Source organism: Hydra vulgaris, chromosome 10 (assembly GCF_038396675.1).
Source record: "Hydra vulgaris chromosome 10, alternate assembly HydraT2T_AEP".
NCBI classification, from domain to species: Eukaryota; Metazoa; Cnidaria; class Hydrozoa; order Anthoathecata; family Hydridae; genus Hydra; species Hydra vulgaris.
In genome coordinates this window covers 21,076,307-21,093,610 of record NC_088929.1, presented here as the reverse complement: position 1 = coordinate 21,093,610, position 17,304 = coordinate 21,076,307, and the positions used below count along the sequence as shown (strand labels likewise).

The 17,304-nt window shown below is 25.3% G+C and overlaps 1 protein-coding gene across 2 annotated transcripts in view; it reads left to right on the top strand.

Annotated features, from left to right (window-relative positions):
* Positions 1 to 17,304, top strand: part of LOC101238546 (RNA-binding protein Musashi homolog 1) — a 48,291-nt gene that overhangs the window by 15,188 nt on the left and 15,799 nt on the right. The window contains exons 8-14 of one of the 2 annotated variants that reach the window (XM_065807481.1): positions 2,084 to 2,166; positions 8,993 to 9,068; positions 10,378 to 10,455; positions 10,581 to 10,619; positions 10,887 to 10,913; positions 10,988 to 11,155; positions 11,231 to 11,430. In XM_065807481.1, the coding sequence (XP_065663553.1) occupies positions 2,084 to 2,166; positions 8,993 to 9,068; positions 10,378 to 10,455; positions 10,581 to 10,619; positions 10,887 to 10,913; positions 10,988 to 11,155; positions 11,231 to 11,430 (671 nt within the window). The remainder of the gene's footprint in view (positions 1 to 2,083; positions 2,167 to 8,992; positions 9,069 to 10,377; positions 10,456 to 10,580; positions 10,620 to 10,886; positions 10,914 to 10,987; positions 11,156 to 11,230; positions 11,431 to 17,304) is intronic. The other variant, XM_065807482.1, reaches the window with a different exon arrangement.

Below are 17,304 nucleotides of genomic sequence, written 5' to 3'. Positions count from 1 at the left end.
ATTTTCTCTTTCGATAAAATTTCTTTACAAATTTTTAGTACTATTTTTTTTTTTAGTTTGCTCTTTAGTTTAGTTCAGCTTATTTTTTTCAGTGCATTTTTAAAACACTTGAATTGTTGGAACATGTAAACAGCTATTGTCAAGTTGTCTAAAAGTATTATTTTATTTGTGGCCACACAAAGCAACTGAATGCACCCTGTAACAGCCTGATATATATATTTTTTTGTGGGTTAAGCAACATTTGTTTTTAGTATTATACTTGTAAATTATCAGTGCTCTTTAGTCAAGTGAATATTACCATTAATCATTTTATCAAGTGAAATTTCTGATATCATCACGACCAAAGGAGTAAGCAATAAAACTTTTTTCTAAAAACTGTTCTCTGGTGGCAGAACCACATAGATGTACAGGAGGCACAGCTGCTTACACTCAGGAAAACTCTTGAAAAAAAATGTTGAAAGTGAAAAACAGCTACACTCACCAGTTTACTATATAAAGCTGATCTGGAAAAGCACATAGCTCTAAAACCTAAAAAAATAGTCCAAACAGTTGATTAAAGAAACAAAGAATTAAAGAAACAGTTGATTAAAGAAACAAAGAATTAAAGAAACAGTTGATTAAAGAAACAAAGAATTAAAGAAACAGTTGATTAAAGAAACAAAGAATTAAAGAAACAGATGATTAAAGAAACAAAGAATTAAAGAAACAGTTGATTAAAGAAACAAAGAATTAAAGAAACAGTTGCTAAGAAACAAAGAAGTTGATTAAAGAAAAATAGAAACTATGGAAATTTTAAATATTCAGAATGGAAAAATTCAGACTGTAGAAACAAAGACTGCCTACACAGTATACAAACATGCAACAAAATTAACAGATAGACAGAACTGTGACATTTGTAAAGAAAATGTACCACACAAAGTCTACCCATAACAATGTCTGTAATAAGGTTGGTTATGCTTCACAATAGGGGCACAATCGTTTTTTTCCCTAATTGTAACTTTTGTCTAATGACATTTTCAAAAAACATTTTATTTATTTCATAATTACAGAAATTTAAAGCCTAATAATGTGTTTATTTAAATAAAATATTAAAAAAATAAATTTGTTTTGTTTTTCATATAACATTAGTTATATGAAAGCCTCTACTTCCCCTATATATATATATATATATATACACACACTCCTAGTTGGCGCTAACGGGGACATGTTTTTTTTGTTCCCGTTTTGTTGTTTTTTCCCTTTTTCTATACTATTTTTATCATAAATATAATTATTTTTTAATTGTTATCATATTTTTATTTTTGTTTATACATATTTAAATTTATTTTTTTTATTATAAAAATATATTTTTTATATTTATTTTTGTTATTTTTATTTTATTTATTATATATTATATTTCATTTTTATTTTCAACTATTTACAAAAAAGATTAATTACAGTAATATAACCATATTTAAACCTTGCCGTAACCCTAACCCTAAGCCTGACCTTGATACTGACCCAAACCAAACCCTCAGTTGATGTAGCAGCACTCTGGTGCGAGTCAGGCTATTTGGTAGTCGATGTATGTACTTTTCATTCTATATAAAAGTTGCTTATGGAGACATTTTTTTTTACAAAAAAATGATGCTTATGGGGACAAAAAATTAACAGGTACACTAAAATGTCCCCCGATAATGCTAATGCCCCCGTAAGTGTTTTTTTTTTGTTGTAAAATCTGTCCTTATAAGTGATATTCTAGGTGTATATATATATGCATATATATATATATGAATATATATATATATATATATATATATATATATATATATATATATATATATATATATATATATATATATATATAATATATACATATATATATATACATATTCATATATACATATATATATATGTATATATATATATATATATATATATATATATATATATATATACATGAAAAAATTTGAACACATAATTATTTTATAAATTATATAACCAAAATTTTCGTGATTCAATTATCATTATTGGCATCATAATTTATTGACATCAATCATAAATTAGTGACATTACTATCGATTGTCATAAATTTTTTAAATAGGTTTTGGCTTTGTTACTTTTGAATCAGATGATGCAGGGAAGCATGTCTGTGAAACAGGTTTTCACAAACTCAAAGGAAAGAATGTAAGTTTTTGTTATATTATGTATTTTTTCAGAATGTTAAAAACAAATTCAAATAGGATGTTAGAAACAAATAAGAAGTTATTTAAATTCCTTGGAGTTATTTTATATTACCTACTTTAACATTTACTTTGTTATTGAAATGTTTGATATTTAATATTTAATTTTTACTTCTTTATCTTTGGTGCTAAAAATTTGTGTTGTGTGAACTTATCATATAATACTCCATAGCAATTTTTGTATATAATATTCGTCGTTATGCTTTTTTTTTTGTTACACCTGTTGATTGCTATTGCGTGAAACTTTTTGTTATGTAATTAAATACATCTTACTAATTATTTAATTTTTACTTTATTATTTGCTCTAACCAATTATAAAACACACTGTCTTGAGCACTCTTACTAGAAATATTAAATATTATTTATATATATATATACAGCAAAATTGCATTTTTTGTTTGTGTATATATATATATATATATATATATATATATATATATATATATATATATATGTATATACACATATATATATATATATATATATATATATATATATACATATATATATATACATATATATATATAAATGTAATATTTGCAAATGAATAAACTAATAATCTGTATAAACTTGATAAACAAAATTCAAAGCAATGAACTATAATTAATCAGTAAGCAAATATGACAAAAATTCAGTTTGAAATATATTTGAGTGTTTATCTTTTCTGTAACAAAGTCAATTATGACTTAAATGCAGTAATGACTTATTTGATGGTTTGGGTATCAAAATCCATTTTTTCAAATCATTTTTGGTCAATAGGGTTATGACATTTTCACAACCTCATATGACCATGAACCTGTAAGGTGAGTTTTGGTATAAAAATACTAAATATTGGGACATAGTAAAGTTTGGAAAAGCTGTTATTTATGACTGTAGTTTAAAACACAATTCAGAAATTAGTTGAATAATATAACAAAATACAACCACTTGTTTAATAAAATAAATTTCAAGTTGAATTTTTCAGCACTTTTATACCTTATTTCTTGCATCATTTGAATTGCTCTTTTGGCACAAATGGCTTCTTTGTGTTTGAATTGCCGTATTGTTTCTATTCCAATGTTTCCTAAAAATTGAATAAAAATCATCACTGAATCAAACATCAAACCACTCAATCACTCAGTATTGACACTTGCGGTATTACAGATTATGACTCTAATGTTTTTTTAAATAGTCTCACCTCAGTTATTCCATTAAATATTTTTAATAAGTGATCAACCGAAACAGAAAAAAACCAGAAAAAAAAACCAGGTACTCTAGTTCTAATTCGATGCCGAAACCAAAACTGACATTTTGGCAAATATTTTACAGAAATGGACATTTCTGACATTTCTGCTAGCCAAAATTAATTTTATAAGAAAAAATTATTTAAAAATGCAATTTTACACTTGTTTTTTTATACTCGTATTATGTTAGAATTGATTACACACGTATCACAAATTGAGATTTAATACATAAGTTGGCTATATAAATTAATACAAGTTAACTGGCAGATTTTCTCTGCAAAACAAGATTTTTTTGAGGTATTTTGCAAAAATTCTCAAAGTTTTTGTGAAAGTTCTTAAACTATTTTGTGAAAGTTATTCTAAATTAGATAAAAATTTAAAATCTTACAAGTTTTTCAGCTTTCAATATGTTTTTCAATTAAAATTTTGCTTTTTACTGAATTTATAAGAAGTACCGAAACTGAAATTTTGGGATCAGTTCAAATCAAAATTTTAGCTGAAACCGATACCAAAACACCAAAAAACCAAAAAAATTTTGGTCAATCACCATTGTTAATCCTTTTTCATCACTAAGAGTTAGTGCTGATTTTTTTAATACAATAAGTTGCATTTCTTGCTTATTAATTTTCTTACTATTAAAGTGCAAAGCCCAATTTTTATTTTAATGAGTTTCTTCAAAATTCTGCTGCATTTTCTGTGATTCTCTAACAGATGCCCTATGTATTTCAGTTTGAGTTAGTGTAGAGATATTAATACCTTGGTCAAAGAGTTGTTCACAAACTCTTCCTGGTTTTGAGGAACTAATTTAGTCTGTTTCACTAGATAAACTGCAGTTTCTGTGTGGAATATTGCTTGGTCTTTCTTTTTTTAGCAGGAGGTTCAACAGTATGTTCACAGTCATTAGTATCATCATCAAAAGTTTCTGGATATTCTGATATATTGAAAGCAATTTTAGATTCTACATTTCAACTTAAAGAAGAAAGTTTACATGCATTATTGCTTGAGTTATTTCCTTTTCAATTTTTGATGGATGCACTGTAACTTGTATTGTTGTTGCATTACCAACTTCTCCTTGTGATTTAATTTGCATTTCATAAAATCTTTTATCTACAGTTGCCAATGAGATGCAATCCATTTTTATAATATCAAAACATTTGCTAATTTAACTAATGCACTTTTATTAATGCATCAATCTTCCTCACTATTGGTTTTTCTCACAATTTCTTCAATTCGTTAGGTACCACTTTAATTCTGATATTTCTTGATTTTTTGTCTTTTAAAAGAAATTGATACCTTTCAATAATTGCCATTTCTTTCAGATTTCTAGATCAGTCATCAAGTGGATCATTAATTGTTGGTATAAATTTCCTTTGCGCGTCACTCTTTTGGTATACCATTTTCCAGAAAACTTAAAACACACTTTCAGTGTGTTTATTTTCAAGTTACTTTCCAGTAACTTGAAAATAATAGCACACTGAAAACAATCCCAAACATGCAATAACTGAAAGCAGAAATAAATAATGCACCAAAGAGCAAATATTCACAGTAAATTGATAGTTTCTAAGGAACTAAAATTTGCTCATTTCTATAGTGCCACACTTCTAAAGAAATATTTAAATCTGTGTCCTGGGATATATTTTTATAAAGGGAAAAGCAAAAACATATATATCTTATATTAGTACTATTACTCATTATGTAGTGTTAGGGCCGTGTAAAATTAAAAAAAAAATTGAAATAATAACTATTGGTCAATGTATTGAGGATGCTAGGATGGAGTTCCACCTAGATTAGTCTATTACTTAATTTTAACTAGATTTGCTTTAAAATTTTGAAGCACTATTTATTAAATTATTATTTGCATTTTGTACTATGTTTCTTTGTATTTCTGATTTTTTACAAATGTATATATATATATATATATATATATATATATATATATATATATATATATATATATATATATATATATATATCTGTGTGTGTGCGTGTATTTGTTTAAAGTATAAATATTTATATGTTATATATAATATTTACATATATATGTATATTTAAAATACAGCATGTATGTCTAAAACACAACATGTAGATGTATCTTATATATTTATTTATATCTAAAATATAAATATGTGTATACATCATATATCTTATATTTATACATCTACTACACTTGTATACTTAATATGTAGTTTATATACACTCATATACTTTATACGTCATATAGTTTTATAATAATATTGTATCAATAACTTGCTCCCTATAACTTTGCTGAAATATGTTAAGGTATCAATTTGTATATTTAAGTTATATATATCAAGCACAAGGTTCAAATTTTGTTGATGTATAATTTTTTAATTTCACTTTTCCTTGTGATTGACAATGATTCAGTATTATCACCAGTGTTTTAGCGCTTTATGTTTGTTTTTGCTGAACATAACACCACTATTATCTATTTAGCCTCCATACTATACTATGTTTAGATAACATTTTTTTGTATTAGTTAGATCTTTAGATTTGCTGCATCTATAAATATACATGGCCCTTCCACCTTGGAAGCAATTACATACATACAAATAATAATCTCTGAAATAGTATCTGTCCTGTTCAACCTTAAACTGCAAGTAATCACTGCATTTTAATTTATCATTAAAATAAATAATAACTATTGCAAATTTGATTTAAACAGAACTTGGGTGAATTGGGCCCCATTCCATACTTTACTGTAAAATTTTACTGTAAAATTTTACTGATAATGTGAATCAGATTATAAACATTTTAAGAAACAAAAAAATTAAAAAAATTTTTTTTTCCAAAGTTTTGCTAATTATTTTGCTAGTTTTTAAAATAATTATTTCAATAGTTTTGATTTCTTGAATTTTTTTTTATTATCAATTTTTTTACATAATCAGCTAAATTTTTTTAAGTAATCAGCTATCACAATATATTTGAAATAAACCTAACATTTTGACAAGAATTTAACATAATTTAACATACTTTGAAAACGTAATTTAAATAATAACACACAATGAAAGATAATAAAACGCTATAAACACACATTTATACACAGTGTTTCATCAATAAAGACCTATCAGAAATCATCGTTTCCAATGATTTTTAATTGGTGAAACAATGTTTACAAAAAATAAAATATAATTGATTTTCTATTTATTATTGCTCTGTTGTTTTAAGAACATTGAGCACTTTTATTTGTGGAATATATTTTAAGTTATATATATATATAATATATATATATATATATATATATATATATATATATATATATATATATATATATATATATATATATATATACACACACACATAGCTTTAAAGTTTAGTTATATTAATTCAGTTTGCTTTAATGAATTATCATCTCTAGTTCTATCAACAAAACTCTTGTTCATTCGTTGTTCAGCAAAGTTGCATCTTTTTACTTTATCTGTCCCTTTATGCTCTAAAAAAAATATATTTATCAAGTTTCTATACTTGCACCTTAACAATATTCTTTGTTTTTTGGTAACTCTTTACTTAAATAATGGTTGCTTTGTTAAAGCCTTGTTAGAGTAAATTATTATTAAAAATAAAAGTACACATTAAAATTTATACGCACTCTTAAGAAATATTAATTACAAAGAGATACACAATTATTTTCATTATGCATTACTAATTGTGAACATGTGAACAACATTGTGTTATCATTAAAAATAGGGAAACTTGGTTGTAGTTATATTGCTGAATCCCCTCCTATAAATACAATTATAAAAATTAAATCTTAAATTTAATTTTTATAATTGTAATTTTATGAATGCATTGTATTATTAGATATATTCTGTCCTGATAAAAAAGAACACAATAACTCAATGTTCATGAATTTTTTTTTTTTTGGGTATTACTCTTCATTATTATTTTCTTTACCTGGTGTTTAAGTAAGAACTCCGCATGTGATCTCTAAGTATCTGTTTTAGATGTTTTAATTTCACAGTATCTGCAGGAATGTTTATAAGAATATTTACTATATTGCAAATTATGCAAAATGAATATTTTGCAAATACTGTGTCCTTTTTTATCAAGACAGCATTACTCTATGGTTGTACAGAGTTTATATTTTAAAAGTAGTATTATTTTTTTTTGTTTTATTGTAGTTGTCATTGAAGATTTATTGTTATTGTGTTATTGTTAGCACTGGGATTACCACATTGGCAGTTTGCAGAAAAGCAATCTTTTCAATTATGTGATAAAAAGCAATTAAAGTTGTGTTGTTATAGTTGTATTGTTGTAGATGTATTGCTGTTATGTATGAGTTACTTTAATTGCATTTTGTAGATGTTTTATTGTAGTTATGTGATTGTTGGTGTTTTGTTGTAGTTATATCATTGTAGTTGTGTTATTGTAGTTGTTTCATTGTAGGTGTATTATTGTAGTTATGTCATTGTCTGTGTGTTATTGTAGTTATGTCATTGTAGGTGTGTTATTGTAGATATTATAATAGTTGTATTGTATACTGCTATTGTAGTCATTATAGCAATTTTGTTGAAGATATATAATACAGCAATTCCATGATGCGCTTTAATTGGTTTTTAATCAAAAAAGCAAAAGTTTCAGTGTTTACATTTTTAAAATAAAAAATGAACTTTATTATAATATTGAAATAGCCATATTATAAAAACATATTATAAAAATTAAACTTTTTTTAAAATTTTTATTTATATTTTTACAGATATAGCTTAAAATACGTGCATCACAACATGATGTCGATTTGTCAGACCCCGACACTCTTATTTGTGCAATAACTTATTTGTACAATAACAAAAGTACAAAATAAATATAAAATTATCCTAAAGAAACATTTTTTTACCAAAATAAAATAAATTAAAAATTTTTTTTATACACATAGATATAAAATTGTAAAAGCAAAACATCGAGGCATGTGGAATTGCTGTATATCATTATATTTTGTTGTGGTTGGGTTGCGGTAGTTAGCTGTTTTGTTGCAAATTTATTTTTGTGACTTTGTTATATTAATTACTCTTTATCAAAGAGTGATTTATTATATACATAACACTTTTCACTGTTTTATATTAGGTGTTTTATGTTAGCAAATAGTTAATAGAAATAAGATTAGTTTCCTTTTATATTGATTTAATAATTGAATAACAATATGAGAAATCTCAAATCCATGATGTTGTTCATGGTTATCATGAGAAATCTCAGATCTATGATATTCTTCCTCTTTGAGTAAATGCTACAGAGTGTACAAGTTGGATTATTTTCCATAATGTCTCTTTATTTGTATTTGTCATTAAGAAGTTAGAGCAGATTTTTACAACTGGATGGTTGTGTCAACCTTATCACAAAAAGTTGTTTATGGTCATCATAAAAATTATGAAATTATTTTAAAAAATTTTTAATTGTCTAAAAAAAAAAAATGGCAGAGACATTAATTTAGTTCAAATTTTGATTGTTGCCAATATTTTTTTAATATAAATTTCAGCTCATTTTCCAATATTATTGTTTTTCATTGGCTATTCTGGACTTAATTTATATGTTTAGGTTGAATGCAAGAGAGCTCAGCCAAAAGAAGCTATGATGTTGCAAGGTAAAAGCCAAGGGTTGGTTGGTAATGTAGGTAATTAACAAGTTTGTTTGCATGATAAAAGCATGCAAAACACTGATAAATATCATTGGTCTCAAGTTGGAGACAGTATGCATGGTGTTTTATGTTCTACACCTTTTGATTTTTTTAGTTGACCATAGAATTTACTACAAGATATTCTTTTCTTTACAAAAAGTGTACATTTCTAATGTCTTACAATAAAATGATGGAAACAAAATTTGATTGGATCATAGAAAGCATGTGTAACAATTTCTTGATAACCATGGAAACAACATTTTAAAATCTAAATCATAAATCAAACTACTTCAAATAAAGTTTTATTTCAGAGTTTATTTAGTCTGATTGTTTATATATAGATTTTTTGAACAATATTTTGAGGAATGCTATAACAGTTAGCTAAAATTGCTAAATAATATTTAAAGTAATTTTTGAGTTTGTGTTACTTCAGGCTATATATATATATATATATATATATATATATATATATATATATATATATATATATATATATATATATATATATATATATATATATATATATATATATATATATATATATATATATTTATATTTATATATATATATATATTTATATATATATATATATTTATATATATATATATATATATATATATATATATATATATATATATATATATATATATATATTTATATATATATGCTCTTAGATGTATTTTTCATTTAAAAAATTTATGATAGTGTAGGTTGTTTTTCTGAATGTTTTTTAATGCAACGTTTTTATGCTTTCATTTTTGATTTCATATAATACATTTCTGTACATTGTATTGTATGACTTTTTTTCTAACATAAGTAAGATAATTGGAATAAATTTGTTTTTATAAAACAGTTTATAAATTTATATATAAACATGTATATGTAATATGTACTTGTTATAATAAATGTTATTTTACTTATGTATATTTAAGTTATGAAAAGTGAAAAGTTCAAAATGCAGTGGTTACTTGAAGGTAACTTTTAATGTAGGTACTTCACATATAGGCACTATGCAAGGTACTTACATTGGTTACCATTGGTTATTTAACAAATAATTGTTAACTTTTGCGACACTTGCTTGTTCTATTTTTAGCTTTATACTCAATTTTGACTTGACTTTTTTAGCAATATTTTAGTTACTAATTTTATCACAAAACCTTATATTTAATCAAATCTATTTATAATAACATAATTACCTAATGCGAAGTTATAGTTAGATGGTGTTTCTTAATTTTTCACTCTTTTTAAAATAATTTTGTGTACTATATATTCCGATCTTTTTGGTGATGTAAGCAAATTTTTTTAGTAAACCTTGCTCCTTTTTCCATCGGCCGTGGATATCATAATGGTTTATCAACTGTACCTATTGGATTTGGTTTTCCTGGTAAGTATTTTTTTTTACACACTTCTCTGGTTAGTTTTTTTTTTTTTTACAACTTAAAAAGAGTTATTGTAACAATTGTAATAATGTTTTGATTTGATCAAAACAATTTTTTTTTTAATTTTCAGATTGGACTTGTAACCCACAAATTTATCAACACTTAGCAAGTAATTTTTTAATTTTTTTCTTTCTAGTTTTTCATAGATTTTTTTACTGGTCATTGTAGTTAAACAATTACATTATATACATACCTTTAAATATTTAAATGCGAAATAAATAAAAAAATCAATTACCTTTATAAATAAATTAAAACATTTATTTATATATCACACTTTTTTTGATTTAAATTTTAAAACCAAATGATTTATTTATAATTTTAAAAATATTCTTTTAATTTTTGGACTAAAGATAAAATTATTTGTTTTGACTTTTAGATTCGGTGCATTTTGGGCGTGGAAGAGGTTAGTTTTTAGTTTTTTGTTTTTTGCTGACTGTATCATAGTTTTTTTTTTAATTTATGAGTAAAAATATTTAGGTTATACATCAAACTATCAAGGTTTTATCAATGTTTCTGACCACCGACGCGGCAATGATCAATATTTTTCAGAATATACTCCTGTACAGACACCAACAACAATTAGAACTGATGTATTACATTCGAATGATTGTGGTCAGGAATATGAACAAAATAATTTTAACACTGGTATATATTTTATTAAATAATAACAAAATTTTTTCTTTACATGAAAATATATTTTAATAAGATGACATATTTCAGTTGGTTTAACATACCACAGTGCAACAAATACTACACCTGCTTCACCACTCTCTCAAGTGTTTAATCAGACTGCATCTGGTCAAGACTTAGTTGGCTATACAACAAATTCTAGAGCAGGGTTGTCTGATCATCATTTATATCATAATGGTCACCATGCTTGTTCAAACACACAAGCAACTTTCTGTCATAGAATGCCTCAAGTAGGATTTACTTGTTTCTCTTTGGTTTAGTTTCGTTTTTTGTAAAGTTGATTTTTTTTCCTTTCTAATTGCTTGTAAAACAAGAAGTTGTTGTAAAAAAAAGTCAAATATTAAATTTTTGATTCATAAATAAGATTTTTTTTTTTTTTTTTTTTTGTTCAGAATTTTTTTTGTAGGCTGTAAAATTAGGCTCTAAATTATTCTGATTAATATATTAGTTGTATTGTTTTACATTAGTTATTTTGTTATGTTTTTTATTACATAATATTTTTTAAATAGTTTGCTTCAAACTCTAAAGTATATTTATTTTTTTAGATATTCTAAATAAATATATTTATACTTCCTAGCTTAAGTATGTTGCAAATTTGAATAAAATAATTAAGGAAACCAATTAAATTTGAATACAATAATTAAGGAAGCCAATTAAATTTAAAAAAATAAGGAAACCAATTAAGTTTTAATAAAATAATTAAGAAAACCAATTAAATTTAAATAAAAAAATTGAGGAAACCAATTAAATTTAATTGTATTTTAAAAACCATAAAAATATTACTTTATTGATTTGAAGGGTTGGTTTTTTTAATCAATGTTTTCATTCTTAATTTTTATTTGTTTTTGTTGTTTTACTTTATTTTCTGTTCTTGTATTATCTCTCTTTTTTTGTTTTGTTTTATTGACTGGATTATTTAAGAACATGTGCAATGAGATTACATATATTAACTGATTTAGTCGTAGGTGCAGGGGAGTGTGGATTAGGTGGGTTTGTTTTTAGGGGTTTTTAAAAAAAAAAAATTTGCCACCTTATTTTTCCATTATGTGTTTTTATACAAATCTTTTTTTTAAATTTTCTTTTAAATTCTTTTTAAAACTTTTTTTTAAATTCTAAAAGAAAGGTTAAAATTCGAAACATAAGCTGTGCATGTTTTTAATGTCTCCATAAGTTTACTAATAACATTTATGAAAACTATTAGGAAACCATTTTATAAAATAGGCAGTAAATTTCATCAACTAAAAAAACTAAACTTTTTGTGAAATTAAATACTAATACATAATAAATTTGTTTACTCAGTAACATATATAATTTTAAAATGTAAAGTACAATACTTTTTAAAAAAAAATTTAAGTAAAAGTATGGATTAAAAAAATTCTAAATTAAAGTAAAAATATACTGAAACTCAATTGTGACACAAGTAAATTTAATTCACTAGTTTCCACCTCTTGTTAAAAAAACACAAAAGGCTTGAGGTAAAAAAAATAATTTTTAATTTTGATTAACATTCAAATCTTTATGAAATAATTAAAAATGATGACTTCAAGAAGAACAATGATAATTAAAAAAATGGATAAAACAATATCAAAAAGGTTTACCAACAGGGAGTATTGCAAAACCCAAGAATTGTAAATAAAGAGAGTATTCTTAAAGTTAAAACATTTTAATCAGGCGAGATTATAATAATGATGGATTTATCAGAAAACTGTTATAATGAAGAATTTCAATTTGATAACTATAAGGGTAATGAAAAACAACCAATTAATAAGAAACAAAACAAGACTGAATTATCAGCGTTAACTTAATGAAGTGGAAATACAAAAGTTAAAGAAATTATCTCAATGAAGTGGAAATACAAAAGTAGAAGAAATAAGAAAAGTATTTGTAAGCAAATCAGCAAATTAGGGAAAAATAAAGTACAAATGTAAAAACAATAAAAATACAAAAACAATTTTAGCTTAAATTTTTGTTTAATATTTTTTAAGATAAAGACAGTATGACGAGCTGCTAATTAAATAAAAGTTTGGTTAATCAAGTAAACATCTGGTAGTCATTGATAATTTGTTTGTTTTTTAATATTATGGGAGTTATATATAATAATATAAATAACTCACAGGGAAGTCAGGAAAGTTTTTTTTTAGAAATGTATTGTATAACAACATAAAACAAGATAAAATAAGGTGATAAACTTGTCATTTTTCCACCCCTTAAAAACAACCGGGTCTAGTGTACATGAATAAACTGATTTAGCATAGCCTGACTGAAGGTTATTATTTAGCCGCACAGTTTATTTAAAGGAAAGTCTTTTTTATGTTTTTAAACTGTTCTAATTTTTTTTATATAATAATAGTCTTTTTGATCATAATTTAATTTTTTGATCTTAGTTGTCTTTTTAACCATGAAAGTTATAACGTGACAATAATATAAAATTTTTATATTTATACTCTCAAACTTTAATGTTAAGCAAACCTTGCTATTTAATGTACTTTTGACAGTAAACAAAAAATTTTTTTTTCAAAATCAAAACTGTTTATAAAACAATAAACTTAAATAAAAAATTTGTATTAATTTTTATTAAATTTTCAAATATTTTAGATATTGATAATATGTAATTAATTACAATATATTAAAATTATGTAAACACTGTTTTGAATAAAGTTTTTTTGGGTACCTGATTCAGATCTGGGGACTTGGTAAAAGTTTGAAATAGATAAAAAAAAGTTCAATTGCCTTGCCCTACTTTTACTACATAGTAATATTATTTAGGTTTTTAAAAAAAAGCAATGGGGTATCAATGACTGCTCAATCTGTTCAAAGCAATAAAATAGTACAAAAACTGATCACAGTGGGTATTTAATCATTTTCTTTTATTAGGATTCAATGAACTGATAAAAGATGCTTAAGCCAATTATAAACTATTGGGTTTAATTATCATAATTATCCTGCATTTTTTTCAACAAACTTTATTTAACAAAATCAATAACAATATTTGAAAAAAAAAATTAACGATTATTAGGGATCGTATCACCGTCTACTTCAATCAATACTTTCCATTTGCTTGGCAGACAGTTGATTCCATAGCAAAGAAAACATAATTCTTTGAAGCGATCCACACTTTGACATCGGCCACCAAGTCATCAAAATTGTTGTAAATCTTATTCATTTGCTAGTTTTTCAAAGAACGCTTGGCGTGATTGTTCGTAGATGCTTTGGTTAGTGAATATGGCGGATGTGGAAGCAGATCCCAGACTTTATTGGCAATAAATTCAATGATACAACATTTAAGGATGACCTTATTGTGGTGGAAGACAATATGGTTCTTTTTGTGCAGTCTTTTTGCCTGATTGCAGCTTGAAGTCTGATTGCAGCTTGAAGGCAATCAAGCTTACCCCAGTAATGTTGCTGTTGATGTTGAACTGCCACTTGCCTTTTTTGTCCCGGATTTGCCGTTCATCCAAGTTGTTAAACCAATAACAAATGTCATTTGAAATGACCTCCCAATGGATGATTCCACTTCTGTCCCACACATCACATAGCCTTCTCACAGTGGACATGTGCTATTATGTTTAGGGGAAACACCTGGCAAAATGCAAGCCTTCTTCCTTTGCAAGATTCTTTAAAAATGGTGTTCATATGTTTTACTGTAGTAGCTGGGTGAAAATTTGAACGCGAATGTCTCTGTTGTTGTTAGAAAGCTCATGGAGACCCATCCAGCACTTTTCCAAGCTTTTTGAGGCAACGAATGACTGTGTATTAATTGACATTGAAGTCTTTAGCCCGTGTTCTTGTTGTCAGGCTCTTGTCCTCTTCCTCGGCTGCCAGAAGAGTCTGATTGTAAAAACCGATGGCTGACCTCTTCCAGGCTTATCCTCCTAGTTGGTATCACCTGATTTAAAACTGGCAAACCACTCCCTACTCTGACTTTTGCTGGTTGTTTCTTTGCCAACAATTTTGTTGAGATTGTGAAATGATGGTGCTGCTTTCCATCCTTTCTCAAAGTAGTAGAGCTTAATATGATGAAGTTGACTATGGTTTTTGACACACATTTTTTTTAAACAATAGAGAAGAATTATTTAATACGAAATTCCTTTATGCAGCGTTCATTTTATTGTTGGGGAAAATGCAAATAATATAAAAGCTAGAATAAGCAGTGGAGTAGCATTAACTCCATACTTTATCCATGCCTTGCAACTTTGTACTCATGATTCTATATTCCATACTTTATCCATACCTTTCAACTTTGTTTTCATGACTCCATATTGAGCCAAAAATCAGTTAATGACATTTTAACTTCAAAGGAATAATAACATATTTTAATTTTTCAGTAGATTTTGCAAAATTAAAATTAATTTAGCAGCAGTTAAAAAAATTTGTACCTCACAAAATAAAACAAAATGTTCAAACTTGTTGAAATGTTTATTTGAAATACTACAAAGAATGTTGGAACAAAAAGTACTTATGGCAACTTATGCAGTTAAGTAGCAATTTTGTCAAAAGTTCATATTCAACCCTATTTGAAAATATAACAAAAAAAAGTGGCAGATAAAAAGAAACTTGCGCACTGCCTATACCAATAATTCTTGAATTAAAAGTTTATTATGAAGAATTATGTTGCTGATTCATAAGCTAAAAAAATCTGTTACTGAAAGACTTGATAAATTTTTGCTTGATAAAATATATCAAAGTAAAGTATAGTACAGAGTTCGTACTGTACCTGGAAAACCTGGAAAATTAATTAATTTTGGCTGAAGTCATGGAAAACCTGGAAAAAGTCAGGTAATTTTTTTTTTTAATCAAATAGTCAGGAGAAAGTCAGGGAATTCTTTTACTCGTTTTACAATTAAGTTACCCTATAATTTTTACAATTAAGTTACTCATTATACAATTAAGCTACTATGTTTTTGTTGGTGCTGCCTATTAATTTATTTTAACAATTGAAACCCCACAGTGTTTCATTAGAAGGTGTGTAATCGCACTCCGTTATATGACCACACATGAAATATTATACCACAACTTTTAAATTTTTTTAAATTGTGTTAAAAATGGGTTGAAAAACTAAGCAAAAATGTAAGAGAAAATAACGGAAACAAAACTAAAAAATGTGAAAAAGAAATCTTAACGAAAGAGAAAACAAAATAAAAAAGTAAACATAAGAACCTAAAACTTTTAATTTCATTTTAATTCTTAATTACCTTTGGAATAAAAAACTTTGAAACTTATATATTTTCTTCAAACTTGATATTTTCTAATGTATTTATATAATATAATGCTTTTGAATCAATTAACAAATTACTTAGTTTAATGTTTTCAATTAATGCATTTTATTTAAATTATCTATGGTTGTTATTTTTTTCTATATATTTTATTTATGATCAATTTAAATTATTTAAAAATATTTCTATAATTTATTTATAAACAACTGCATTTAACTTATGCTACCTGCTAACTGTTACTGAAGCTCTATCAGACAGATGCTCCAATGTTACCTTGTATGAATGTTGATCTTGTGCAGTTAATTAAGCTTATTCTCAGAATGTTCATTAAATCTGAAACTATTGAGACTTGCTCAAAACTTACCAAAATTGATCTGCAAAATGAAGAGAACTATTTGAAACTGAATTATCACTATTTGAAACTGAGTTATCACTGTCAAAGCTCAGAAAGAATGATGCAGTTATTATGATATTAAAGAATTTAAAATTCAATGCATGCACGTTTTGATTTCAGCTGCTGAAAAGTTATTTAAAAGATGCTTACTTGGTTCTGTGGTTTTTAATGCAAGTACTTGTTTGCTGCCAAGTTTTTATGCTCAGGTCACTCACGAAAAAATAGGAGTCAAATAAAAACATTGCTGCATCAGCTTATCTCGCATAGAATATCAACTGCTTTTTATTCTGACAAAGTTATCAACCAGCTCTCAAAATTTTTGTTATCAAAATTTGCAATGAATCTGGATGTTTTCATCAGCTATGATCGAAAGAATAAATGCCCTAATAATTTTTTACTTCAAAGATATTGTCATAAATTATCATTTGTCATTAAGTTGGTTCTGACTCTGAGTCCAGGACAAGCATCGATTGAACGGGGTTTAGTGTCAATAAGGA